Source organism: Arvicola amphibius, chromosome 6, assembly GCF_903992535.2.
Source record: "Arvicola amphibius chromosome 6, mArvAmp1.2, whole genome shotgun sequence".
NCBI lineage: Eukaryota > Metazoa > Chordata > Mammalia > Rodentia > Cricetidae > Arvicola > Arvicola amphibius.
In genome coordinates this window covers 35,477,797-35,490,932 of record NC_052052.2, presented here as the reverse complement: position 1 = coordinate 35,490,932, position 13,136 = coordinate 35,477,797, and the positions used below count along the sequence as shown (strand labels likewise).

At 51.1% G+C, this 13,136-nt stretch overlaps 1 protein-coding gene across 2 annotated transcripts; it reads left to right on the top strand.

Annotated features, from left to right (window-relative positions):
* The first annotated feature begins 7,821 nt into the window (after positions 1–7,821).
* Positions 7,822–13,136, top strand: Pdzk1ip1 (PDZK1 interacting protein 1). Of its 2 annotated transcripts, none has more exons than XM_038333769.1 (5): positions 7,822–7,871; positions 8,143–8,315; positions 10,467–10,575; positions 12,179–12,274; positions 12,767–13,136. In XM_038333769.1, exons 2-5 carry the CDS (start codon positions 8,249–8,251, stop codon positions 12,837–12,839), a joined length of 345 nt encoding a protein of 114 aa, XP_038189697.1. In that variant the 5' UTR covers positions 7,822–7,871; positions 8,143–8,248; the 3' UTR covers positions 12,840–13,136. The 2 variants fall into 2 exon arrangements, with proteins under 2 accessions (XP_038189697.1, XP_038189698.1); XM_038333770.1 differs by lacking the exon at positions 7,822–7,871 and adding an exon at positions 7,880–7,902.

Here is a 13,136-nt window from a genome sequence, read left to right as displayed (position 1 = left end):
CAACCACAGGGAGGGTGGGATGCCGTATGTCAAGGGGAACCTGTGGAGGGGAAAATGTCCAGTGGTTTGAGCTCAGGAGCTCCTTTTGGACATCTTGCTCTTTCTTTAGAGCTGGGTCTCACCATGTAGCTCACCATGTAGTCCAGGCTGGCCTCAAACTCACAAAGACGCTCCGGGATTAAAGGCACACACCACCAGGTGACATCTTACTTCTGAGATGCCAGCTGGGAGAGCGGTCCAGGCTAGGAGGCATCTCTTCTGGGTGGACTATGACACAGCAGACAAGCATGCCCATCACTCCTGCGCCTACCGGCACCAGTCAGGTGCTTTTTCGTTAATCTCCTCTCAGTCTCTCTACAAGCTCAAGGGGAAGCAGCGAATAATATCCGTTTGTACGGATGGATAAACACACTCAAGATGTAAGGGCCTTGCCGTTGTCACCACCAGAGAAAAGCAAAGCTGGGGTTTCAGTTTGCGTTGGTCGCATTTCAGAACTCAAGCTCTTAAACCCATTACAAATATTTATTTGTATATTTATTTATTTTCGATTTTTTTCAAGACAGGGTTCTCTGTGTAACAGCCCTACTGTCCTGGAACTAGCTCTTGAAGACTAGGCTGGCCTTGAACTCAGAGAGATCCACCTGCCTGGAATGAAAGGTGTGCATTACCCCCACCTGGCTCTTTATTTTTATTTTATGTGTATGTGTGTTTAGCCTGTATGTCTGTATGTGGGACACATGGGCAATGCCTGTGGAGGACAGAAGGTGTTGAATCCCCTGGTACAGTAGTTACAGATGGCTGTGAGCAGCCATGTGTGCTGGGAATTTAACCGAGATGGTTTTAAAGAGAAACCAGTGCTCTTAGCCACTGAGCCAACTTCTCCAGGCCCTCTATAGGGCTTCAACACTATTGCAATGTCATCTGCAAGCCTTATAGGCCCCCTTCCTTCCGGCCTCCCTGACTTCCTTCCCTCCCTCCCTCCCTCCTTTGTTTTTGTTTTCAAGATACTTCTCAGTTTCCTAGTATCTTTAGAAAATTCAAACTATCCTTAAAGTTAATACTTAGAATCTTTGATTATATATATATATATATATATACATATATATATATATATGTGTGTGTGTGTGTGAGAGAGAGAGGGGGGGAGATAGAGAGGGAGATGGAGGGAGGACATAGGATATATAGGGATAAAGAGGGAGGGGCAAGAGACAAAAATCAATATTTCTTTGTAGGTGTGCTCCCAGAGACCTACTTCATCCAAACAGGTCACATGTTCTTCTGCCTCCTGAAATGTTACTGTGAGTCCATGGATGGATCAATCAATCCACTGATTATCTGAGACCTCAGGATCAAATCGTCACCCCAAAGTCTACTAGCTGGCACCACAGGGGCCCATGGGAAGATGCTTCATAGCCAAACCTCAGCTTCGTTGGACTTTGTGTGCTTGCTTCCTGGCAGAGCCTACAAGGCATCAACTCCAAAGGTGCAGAAAAAAATGTTTGACTCGTTATATTGAATGGTGCCATAGGAGGCCCTGGATAAATACTTGCTGAATGGATGTTGTACTTCCTGTTATCTTTTCCTGATCTTCCAGATTAGATGGTACACAGTGCCCAAATACCTGCTTTGAGACACTTAGTAAGACTGTAACTTTTAATAAAAGATTGATTTTAATTTCAATTGCGTGTGTGTGTGTGTGTGTGTGTGTGTGTGTGTGTGTGTGTGTGGTGCATGGGAGTACAGGTGCCTGCAGAGGCTATAACAGAGTGTCAGGTCTCCTGGGGCTAGAGTGACAGGTGATTGGGAGCCACCTGATGTGGATGCTAGGAACTAAATTCAGGTCTTTTCAAAAGTAGTACGCATTTTTTGACCCCTGAGAAATCTCTCCAGTTGCCCCCTCTTTTTTGGACATAAAGTCTCACTCTGTAGTTCAAACAGACATAGAATTCACTATGTAGCCTGAACTTGCAACGATCCTGCCTCAGTGTCCCATGTGCTGGACTATAGCAGGTAGTGCCGTGCCCAGCTGGTGTGATGCTATTTCATAGCTACACATAATAAGCTCCGCTTGCTCACTATGGTATTTCCGGTCCTCGAGTAGGCAGCAAACATGTAGTGAATGATACATGAAAGCAGACTTGGGTGAAATTGGTGAAAGTGATCAATAAGTCAGGGCTGGGGAGAGGGGCTAAGCCCTGGGCTGTATAAAGAACTGCCTGGGATTGGTCCTCTCCTAATCAACTGTGTGGCACTCACTTGGAATCTTTCAGGGTCATATTTTCTCAGCTGAAAAACGAGGAGCAAGATGGTATCATTCAGGGTGAGCCTGTAGGTCAGGAGAGGAGAATTCTAGAAGCTTGTTTCCCGGTTTGGTTCCTTTCTGGCCTGGAGCCCTGATGGGCAGCAGAACTGTGCAGAAGCCATTGGGAAAGATTTGGCCCTGGGCCTTCTGCTGGCAGGAGGATCTTGGTCTGGCCCCCTCCTTACTTTCTGGGCTGGGTGAGGAGGCAATAGGAGGATTTGATTGATCTTCTCTTCTGGGGGGTCCTCACCATAAATCTCCCTGGCCCACTGGGGTCTCCTAGGACTCAAGAGCAGCAGCCAGTGCATTCCTTGGCTCTACATGTTCTGGGCTTAGTATCCTTTGCCTCTTTCAGTTCCCAGCTCTGGGATCACCTGTGAGGCCAAGTATGTCTGCCCGATCATAGCCCCCTCTGGGTACCAGACAGCCTCTGTCCAGAGAGTCACCAGCCTTTCTCCAAGTCTGATCTTGAGATCACATGGCATGGCCTTGAACAGACCTGCCGCAGACTCACCAAAGAGTCAGGACTCCTTAACTCTTTTGTGCCATGGTTCAAAAAGTCTACAGCTTCTTTCGTCTACGTATTATTATTATTTATTATTGTTTGTGTGCGTGTGCATGTGCATGATGTGTATTTGGAGGTGATCAAACCATAGTGCACATATGGAGGTCAAAGGCCAACTTTGTGGAGGTGGTTCTCTCCTATCTTTTTATGGGTTTCAGGCATGGAACTCAGGTCGTCAGGCTTGTACAGCAAGTACAGCACCCTAGGGGTCATCTTGTTGGCTCCCTGTGGTCTCTTTCTCCACGAAATGTTTTCAGAAGCATCTAATACAATGTACATTACTGAACAACAAGCAGAGTGTATTGGAACACAGTTATCAAAATGTTAAAGGTACGTTTGTGATACAGTAATTTAAGTGTGCTTTTATAATGCACTTGACTGGATTTGTGGAAGCTTCAGCGACTACTATGGTTACCTACTGGTAAACACAAATAATAAATATGTCAAATACCCACAGCAGCTGGGGGTGATAGGATGGCATCCGAGGGAGGCCCGTGGTTTGCAGTCTTTATTTCGAATGGAAGAAACTCGCAGCATTTACAGATTAGTGAAAAGCCAGGTGTGGTACCCCCTGCCCAAGTTCACAAGCCTTAGGGCGTGTCAACAGCAGGGCAGCCCAGGTAGTGAAATGCTCTGAGCATGGAGAGGAGCCGCCATTCCCCAACCAGTCTAGCTTAGCCCTCCGCAGACACCCTAATGGGTGACTATAGGTGAAATGGTCATTTGCCTTCCTTGGTACTCCTACAGGGATAGTTCAGTTCCCTCTGAAGCATTCTCTCCTTAGGGTTGGACAGCTCCAAGTGCTCTCACTTATCGATAGAGATTCTGGGGGCGCTGTCCTAGAGCTAGCAGAAGCGGAAGACAAAGGGCCCACCTGTAGCTAGTCATGCTATCCCTCCACTCACTTCCTTACCTTCTACCCTGTCAGACCAGGCACTGTATATTCTCAGATTTCATATCATAAAAATATATGTGAGCATGTGGTGTAGGCATTGTGCTCACGCTGTGTGCTGGAGGTAAAACTAAAGGCAAGTGTGTGTGTGTGTGTGTGTGTGTGAGAGAGAGAGAGAGAGAGAGAGAGAGAGAGAGAGAGAGAGAGGGAGAGAGAGGGAGAGAGAGAGAGAGAGATCTGTCCTTGCAGGCAATAAGTACTAAGTGTGCAAACACGTCAACCAGATGGCACTGCAGTTTGTGAGACTCTGGGGAAGGTGAGGTGATGGGATGGACGTCAAAGAAGTCTTCCTGGAGAAAGTGACCTGTAAAGCAAGACTTGGGAGGCCACTCTGATAGGAGGAACTTGAAGAGAACACTCCAGGCAGAGGGCTATGTACTGTGTGGATCAGGTCAGGGGACAGGAGACCCTGGGCCAGGTGAGGATGAAGAGGAGGGCTGACTGCCCTGCCCCTCAGGCAGGCACCTGGGCAGAAGTTTGAACATTATTTTATGGACCAGGAAAGGCCCAAATGAGACATTCCCCGGGAATTTTCAGGCTTTCAGCAAAGATTAACAGGAAGGATATCACAAGAATGAGTGAAGAGGACTTTTACCTTGGTATGCTGACCATCCACCTCGAGGGCTGGGGATGTAGCAGAGTGCTCACTTAGCATGAACTAGGCCCTCAGTTCAATTCTCAGTACCACAGGGGAAAAACAGCAACAAAAACGAAAGAAATCAAACACCCTTCTTGAATGTGTCACCTGGCTTTTTCTCAGTCTGAACTCTATGTGTATGGCCTTCCCCATCGTATCTTTCTACGCTGTCTGACAGGGCCCCACCCCGGAGCATCGCCAGCAGGAAGCCTTCCTTGATGATTCAGTCCTTTTCTGTTACATCAGAACTCTAGGTACATACGCTACGCCTCCATCACCACTGACTAGTTCTTTGTCAGTGTTCATGTTCCCTTCCTGTAACCCACCCTTGACAAAGGGTGGGAGTTGGGGCGGCTAGAGAGAGGGAAGCTCTTTAATCTTCCATTGTGAACTGTGTGGCCAGCACCACAGCCTGGGATTGGAGCCACACAGTGCCACCTCCTGGCAGTAGGTAGAATGGCAGGTAAGATGTTGGAGGGAGGACGAAAGGAGGGAGGGATGTGGGAATTCTGGAGCTCTTGAGGATAAGCCAGTTCTAGTATGGTGGAAGGTTTGTCTAGGGGCCAGATGATTACAGATGAGAGCTGGGCAAGAAACAGGAGGGGGGAACTGAGTGTGGGATGGAACAGCTGCCTGAGGTGAGGATCCAGGGTCCAGCCGTAAGAGCTGCTGAGACCCACCCAAACTTTTGAGATTCAGCCAGACAACCGGGGACCCCTTTGTTACCTTGGGAACAGGGATGTTGTTTATAAGCCTAGGGAGACAAGCCTTTACCTGAGTGAGAACTTGCAGGGATTGGGGACCTAGCCTTAAAGCCAAGAGTCCCCTCCACCCTCATCCCTCCACCCGCTTTCCGGAACAACTTGTTTTTGCTTTAAAGCCTGGGACTTTGACCTGGGAGCTGTTTCCTTCCCTTGGTCACCTGATGTTCTTTCTACTCATCATCCCTTACTGTGCCCAAAGTATAGTTCTGGGAGTCTCTGCTTCCTGCTGGGGTTTCAGTGAAGTTGGGGGTGCTTGGGGAAAGAGACTGGGTCTCCCATGCTGGTGCCAGAGGCTGGGGTGTTCCCCTAGGGCATGAGTTAGTGAGTGGGTATCTGGGTACCACCACAGGAACCTTCCTGCACACCTCTCTTTGGATTTCTCCTCCCTTGGCTGCTGGAGTATCCCTCTATTTCGGGATTTCACTTTGCTGCCTCATCCTGCCACTTCTTTCTTTGAAATGCCTGTTTGATCTCTCCCTTCAACTCTCTCTCTCTCTCTCTCTCTCTCTCTCTCTCTCTCACACACACACACACACACACACACCACTCTCACTCTCTCTCTCTCACACACACACACACTCTCTCTCTCTCTCTCTCTCTCTCTCTCTCTCTCTCTCTCTCTCACACACACACACACACACACACACACTGCATCCTGGGGAAGCCACGTGTTCCACCTTGAGACACTGCCACCCACTCAGTTGCTCAAGTCAGAAACTTAACCTGAGAGTCACTCACTCTCCCCTCCAGCTAGTCACGTGCCCACACCCTCCCTGGTTTTTCTACCTCCCACGCCCTGTTCAAAGCTCCATCTAAAGCAGCTCAGTCAGTGGTGGCAGAACCTGCATCCCTAAGTCTGCCTCTCCCATCTATGATTACCTTTTCATATTCTCAGATGAGGATTTGACCTAGGTCCCCGTCCCCTGCTTTAAACCACTGAGGAAGGCCTGGTGGATATTTGTTAAATTCCGCCCCATTCCTTTCATTCCAACCAGCAGTTCCCTGGTTGTTCATTAACGCCTGTCATGTCCGCTCCTCAATGCTCCTGAAATCCTCAGCCGTGTTAAAAACAGGTTACACATGTATGGGTGGTATCGCTCAAGCCCATGAAGAGTTCCCCTATGGCCCCTTGGAGAAGAACCCACTGTTACATGGTCACAGGCTCAGTGCACATGCATGAAAGTAGGCAGACACTCAGAGGAAGCAGGCTCAGGCCTCTGACCCTGTCTCTGGATACCAGCTTTGTCATCTCTGGACCTTCTTTCTCTCTCTCTTTTCTTCTTCCTGAGACAGGGTTTCTCTGCTGCTTTGGAGCCTGCTTTTAGACCAGGCTGACCTCAAACTCACAGAGATCCACTTGCCTCTGCCTCCCGAGTGCTGGGATTACAGGCGTGCACCACCTGGTTTCTGGGCCTCTCTTGATCTGCCAGCATTTCTTCCCTTCTTTCTTTCCTTTCCTTTGATTTTTTTCTTTTCTCTTTGAACAGGAACTAGGACCTGCTGGCAAATGTGACTCAGGACAAGCAGTGCTGCAGAAGTCCTCCGAGTTCAGGCTCCGTACCATCCATGGTGCCTTTGCCAGTGTTTTAGTGTTTAAGGACAGCTACCTGTTCTTAGTCCATCTTATTTCCAGACTCATACTTTCTGAACCTGATCAAGCCAGGATGGTATGGGCTCTTCTGGAACTTGTACTTAGACTAGTGTGGGACCTCGGTCACAGGCACCACGCTCTGTACTCAAGGATAGATGGACATGTGACTGTGCCCTGGGGTTTCTCAAAGGTACCTGAGTACCTGCCTGGAGCCAAGACAGCAGATCTGTTACCTGAGCGTCCACAGGGAAGAGCTGTTTGCAGTGACCTTTCAGGAACCAATGCAAGCAACAGGGACTGCCAAGAAATCCCTTCCCTTTCCTTCCTTAGGAAATGGGTCTAGCCTGCTCTAGTATCCTAACTCCTGTATTCTGGGGTGGCTGGGGCAATGAGGTCCACAATGACCTTCAACCCTGGACTTCAGTAGGTACTTGGGTCATTCTTAGTGTCTGGAAGGTCAGGTGGATGCTATGTGTCTTGTGGAGTGTGGGGTGGGCTTCTGCTGGGCCTGGCTTGCGGCGTCTATGTCTGGGGACAGAAGAACTACCTTGTAGCTACTCCTGGCTATACTCTGGGCCTGGCATTTGGAATCTCTGTTCTGCACCACCTCCTCTGATGAATGGAGGTGGATCTGAAGACAGACGTTGAGGCTTCTGACTAAGTCAAATCTTGTCTGGTTCCTGCCAGGTTACCGGGGACTGGAAATGTGGAACCCGGCTATGAGAAAGGCATGAAGAACAACAGGATTGGTCAGGGTTGGGGATTGTGAAGTGAGGTTGTATCTCAGAGGTGGGACCCAGTGTCTGGAGTGGTGGGGGCAGAAACAGGTGAAGGGAGGGCAGGTGAAGGGAGGTGAAGGGAGCTGGAGAAAGCGGGCAGGTGAGCCTTCCCTGAGGTTTTTGGCCACAGAGGTGCTTTTCCTTGACTCCTTGAGTCAGCCAGCAAGTGTCTCAATCTCACTGTGAGTCCTCCAAAAAGCCCCACCCACTGAGCCCATTCAAGGCAGGACTGAAAATGTGTCACACCTTTCCCAGAGAGCCCAGCCCCACTGCCAGGAAAGGTGAGCTCCGAGGGTGAGGGCGACTTCTGAGGTAGTGTGGGTCTTGGAGGGGTCTGGGACTTCCCCTTTACTTCCCTGATTCACAGGCCCACCTCTTTATCTGGCTTCTGATGGGGGTACCTTAAGTGCCAATTTGTTGAGCTGGGCATCAGCCAGGCCTGGCAGCTCATTTCCATAGGAGGAAGGGCAGTTTCTCGTCACCAGCCTGCCAGTTCTTCCTCCCCACCCTCCCTCCCTTTCTGCCTAACCCAATCCCGTGCCTCTCCTTCAGGGCCTGACTGCTCCCCAGCCGATCTCATAGGAACACCCCAGACCTCCAGCAGCTCCGGGAGTCCAAACACCAGCAGTGGACTAAGGCCCTACAGCTGCCTGCAGCCATGTTGGCCTTCAGCCTGCTCATACTGGGTCTGCTCTCCGCAGTGGCACCTGCCAACTGTCAGCAAGGTAGCACAGGGCAGGAGCACCTGGGCTGCAGGGAGGAGAGGGCTGGTGACCTGGGTGGGACGGGGTGGTGACCTGCAATACCGTAGTGTTTTGGAGGGGGAACAGGCACTGGGCCAGACACACTCCTCTGACTTAGGCTCTGAGATTTGTTTTTCTCCAGTGTGAAGTGGGAGAACAGGGAACATGTTGGCTCTGGTGGTTAGGGAGGGACAGGAGTTGAGAACCTCACAGCAGGACCCAGAGATGACTGGGTACTGAGGGAAGGGGCTAGGAACTTTGAGGGAGTGGTCCGAAGGCACCCTCAAATGCTTGCTCTTGGCAGGATGGGTGGTGGTGGTACAGGAGCTGCCCCGAGTCCTTGGCTTTGGCCTAAGTCCTTTTTCTGTTGTTGTTTGTTTGTTTTGAGACAGGATCTCTCTATTCTGAGCTATCGTGGAACTCATAATGTAGACCAGGCTGGCCTTGAACTCACTGAGATAGCCTGCTTCTGCCTCTTGGATGACCCAAGCCCTCTTTTTCTCACTGTCTCCAGGGTAGACCATGGGTGTACTCTTCACCAAGCTCTTTCTGTTGTGCTGTGTGATCTTGAGGAAATCACTGCTCCACTCTGAGACTTAGTCTTTTTATTCATTGTCAGTAAACTTCACCCTGCCATCTCTCAGAGCTGCTGCCAGGTTGGAGGTTTGGGAGGGCTTTGTACCCAGTAGTCTGGTATCTGGAGGTTGGCAAAGATGCTCATGTATATTTGCGTCACCTCTGAATCCCATGTCTCAGAGGCCTTTTGAGAAACTGAAGTACCAGAGAGGTCTAGTAACATACATGGGTCAGCCCCAGACCATTCATTTTCCACCTCTGACTCTACCATTTGCTCCCTAGAGCCATAAGAGGAGGAGCAGAGGGCTGTGGTCCCTGGTGTCTTGTGAGGGAGGAGTTAGCTGTAAGAACCACAGAAGGAAATGGGGAAGGGACCTCCCAGGGTTGTTCCCAATGCCAGAGCATCATTGGCCAGAAGTGATAGACCTGAGCCAGTGTTTCTTGGCCAGGGTGGGTATGGGGGCAACCCAAAACAATGGCCCTTGCAGAGCAATCGTACTGTGCATCTTCTGCTACCCGGGGTTGCTAGCCTAGGGTTGCCATGGCTACAACCAGAGAGTTCCAGGATCCTCCCTTTTCCCAACACCTGCCAGCCTCAGAGACAGTACTAAGACTAGGCAAGTCTTCCCTGCAGCAGAAGATATCAAAAAGGACTTTGGCGTGGGAATGAGGCAAGCTGAAGTCTTTTGATGCCCAGCTTCTCATAACGTAGGATGGCTCAAGTCTTATAGGTGTCTTGTCTGAAGGCAGGAACTCTCCCAAGCTTCCTGTTGTCCTCTTTCCTCCTGAGGCTCTTGTCTTTGGAGAGTTTGGTCCTCGGTCTAATGGGGAGAATGGTCTTCCTTGGGGCTACTAGTGGCCTGAGGGCAGAGGCTTCTGAGAAGTTTTAAGGGTTGGGGTTGATGTCAAGGGTGAAAAAGCAGAAGGGGTACAAGGCTAGACCTTATAACCTACTCTCTGACCTTTGCATCCTGGCCACTCTGCTGGATAGGATGAAGGGGCTCCAATCTGGAGCCCACTATCCCCTGACATCTACCTCTCTTACCATCCTGCACCCCATCTGAGCCCAGTGCTGAGCAGCCCCGGGGCGGACCTCACCCCTCCTAATCTTCCCAAAGAAGCTTTATGCTCAAGAACTGGATCTGCCGGATGCCAACCTTAGCCTGGCAACTCTGGGCCAGCGGGGGAGGAGGAGGGGCCACTCCCAGCTTACAGGGCCCAGGCCAGCTAGTGGAGCTGCCCTTTGGTCCCTGTTTTCTTGCACTTCCTAGGGGGCCTGCATGTGACTGTAGGGGGCATATGTGCAGGAAGGAGGCCCTGGGAGCCAGGGCCTCAGAGCAAACCCTGATATGTGTTCCCTATTTGGTTGCTTAGGTTTCCTTTGGACTTTAGTAGGCTCTTAGCCACCTTCCTTCCCTCTCCTACTTAGGGGAGTAGACAGGCCTAACTTTCGTCCACTCTAGCCACTCGGATGTCCCCCTTGGCCCTACAGAGGCTGTTGGCCTTTGACACAGTCCCAAGACTGTCCTGTCCCTGCAGCTCCTTTCCCTTTTTCAGGTCTGGGGAACCTTCAGCCCTGGATGCAGGGCCTTATTGCTGTGGCTGTGTTCCTGGTCCTGGTTGCAATCGCCTTCGCTGTCAACCACTTCTGGTGCCAGGAAGAACCGTGAGTGCTGTGTGAAGAAGGCCTGGGGCTGGGAAGCCCTCAGTGCTCAGGGTGGCACTAGAACAGTGGCTTTTGTTCTAGTGGGGGATGACCTCAGGAGCTCCGGTTAAAGTCTTGTCACTGTGAGGAAGGGAAACTAACTGGTCCTCAAGTTCTCAGGAAGAGTTAGCGACCGAACCGGCTCTGAGCCTGTCTGGCTCTCAGGCCTACAGTCTATTGACTTCATGGCTCTCTCATTCCTCCATCCACTCCCTACCCCACAGGAACTTGGGGAAAATGTCTTCTCTCCTCAGTGTCTCTTTTTTTTCCACCTATGGGAGATGGGAGGCTGCTCTTCCTCCTGAAATAGAAGGCCCCATCTTTTTGGAAGGTCAGCCACACTTGATGCAAAGGGCCTCACAGGCACACAGACTGGATAAGCAATTCAAGTCAAATACAGCCAAAAGAAAGTACAGAGTGCGGGACACAGGGTTGGAAGGGGGTTGGTTAGCAAGGTTTCACCGACTGCACATTTACCCCAAAACCTGACATACAAGGAGTCAGTCAGAAGATGGGGTGGTGCAGGAAAGTACCCTTGAATCCCCAGTTTGGGGCCTGGCACTGGTACCAGGCACGAATGCATAGAGATCAAGAGCCCTCTGGGTAAAGCTACATCTGCCTAAGGGGATCTTTCCCCAGGTCTCACGGAGGTGGCCTGTTAGCCAGGGACCCAGCCTCAGCCCTGCAAGGCCTGCTGAGAATGTGCAAAGAGTTCAGGGGTGGAGAAGGACAGAGAGTTCTAGTGTGAGGCCGAGGAGGTCAGTAGGTCCTGGCAGCACGAATGATCTAGACTGGGCGCTTTATACCAATGCAGCTGGGATCAGTGATGAGATGACCTTGTGAGTCCTGGCTGTTCCATGTGGGTGCACAGAGTGTGCCGCCTGCAGGTTTAAGGACAAAAGGAGGCTGAGTATGAGGCTGTGTACTCTGGACCTGGAGGGGATAGAGGCAGTTCAGAAAGGGATGGATGAACCTAAGAGCTGCTTGGGAGGGAAGCTGGGAGTTGACAGAGGGAGGCAGTATGGTGCACTAGGAGGGGGAGTACAGGGATAACTCTAGAAGCCCCCTGCCCTGAGCAGAGGACATTGAGAACAATCTGAGGTGGCTTGGGGGGACATGTCTGGTATGATGTGCCTGTGGGATGTCTGAAGACACATACCTGAAGCTGAATAGGTATAAGGGACCCTCACAAAAGCAGTCTGGGGGGGGGCGAAAGATGGGCCCTTATTGCTAAAAATGCTTTGTTAGCCCTGTATCTGCCTTCTGTGACCACTAACCACATCTCCTGATTTGGGATATACTCTGAGTCCTGTTGGGTTTATGATGGAGCTGAGGTCGTGTGTTTGGAGGCAGTGGAAAGAGACCTGAGACCCTAGGACAGTGTCTTACAACCGCCTGTCTTCCCCACTTTCCTGGTGGATCAGGCAGGAGGAGATGAGGCCTGAGGAGGAGGAAACTGGAAAGCTGGTGTCTGCAGGGTCCAGAGGAAAGCTGGGGGTACTCTCTTCTTAGATGGGGCAGAGCGGACTGTCCTTGATGACTGACTGACAAACTTCATTTCCAGGGAGCCTGGTAACATGGTCATGATTGTTGGAAGCAAGGCAGACGGGGTCCTGGTGGGAATGGACGGCAGATACTCCTCAACGGCGTCTGGTTTTAGGTGAGATGCTACTGGGGCAGATGGGAAAGGCGTGTGCAGCAAAAAGGAAAGGCTGGCGAGGTGAGGAGTGTTCTGTGAGGACTACAGTATCCCACGGAGAGACAAAGCTTCGATTCAGGGAGAAGTCTCAGACAGGGGTAAGGGTTAAGGGGTGTCATGGGGAGGGGTTCAGTGCGGAAAGGGAAGTCAGTGGAAGGCTGAGTCGGGGGATACTCTGTGGGACGGGAGTTCTTGGGAGGCTTAGTGAGGAAACCACTAAGGAGGAGAAACCACAGAGGAGGAGAATGGGATTTGGGTGGGGATGTTTCTGAGGAGCCTCCAGTGCAGGCACACAGTTCCAGATACGTTCAGGGGAAGAACTCTCTGCTCCCCTGCCTCTGTGGGAGCCAGAGGCTAATTCTGAAGAGAAGGCCTGGTGCAGGATGGTGAAGAGAGAAAGACATGGGGGGAAGGGAAGCCAATGACCCCCGTAAGCCCTACCTCCTTTCCCAGGTCCAGTGAGCACAAGAATGCCTTCGAGAACGTTCTGGAGGAAGAGGGCAGGGTCCGCAGCACACCCATGTGACAAGCTCCTCTACGGCCCCAGTCCCCAGGCTATGGGGCACATAGAGTGGATGCCACCACTTCACCCATCACTGCTCTGCAGGGATCTATTGAACAAGCTGCCCCTCTCGGCTCTCTTGAGTCACAGCCAAGCTGAGCACAGGATGGACTGTGGCCCTGGGGTCTTCCACCCAATTCTGAGGAGCCCTCACCTTTCATCTCCCTCCTCCTGCAACTATGGAAGTGGCCCTGATTTCTATGAAATAAAGACTTTTTATACTTCTGGGGCAAAGACTCAGACCCAGCTTCCAGGCTCCAA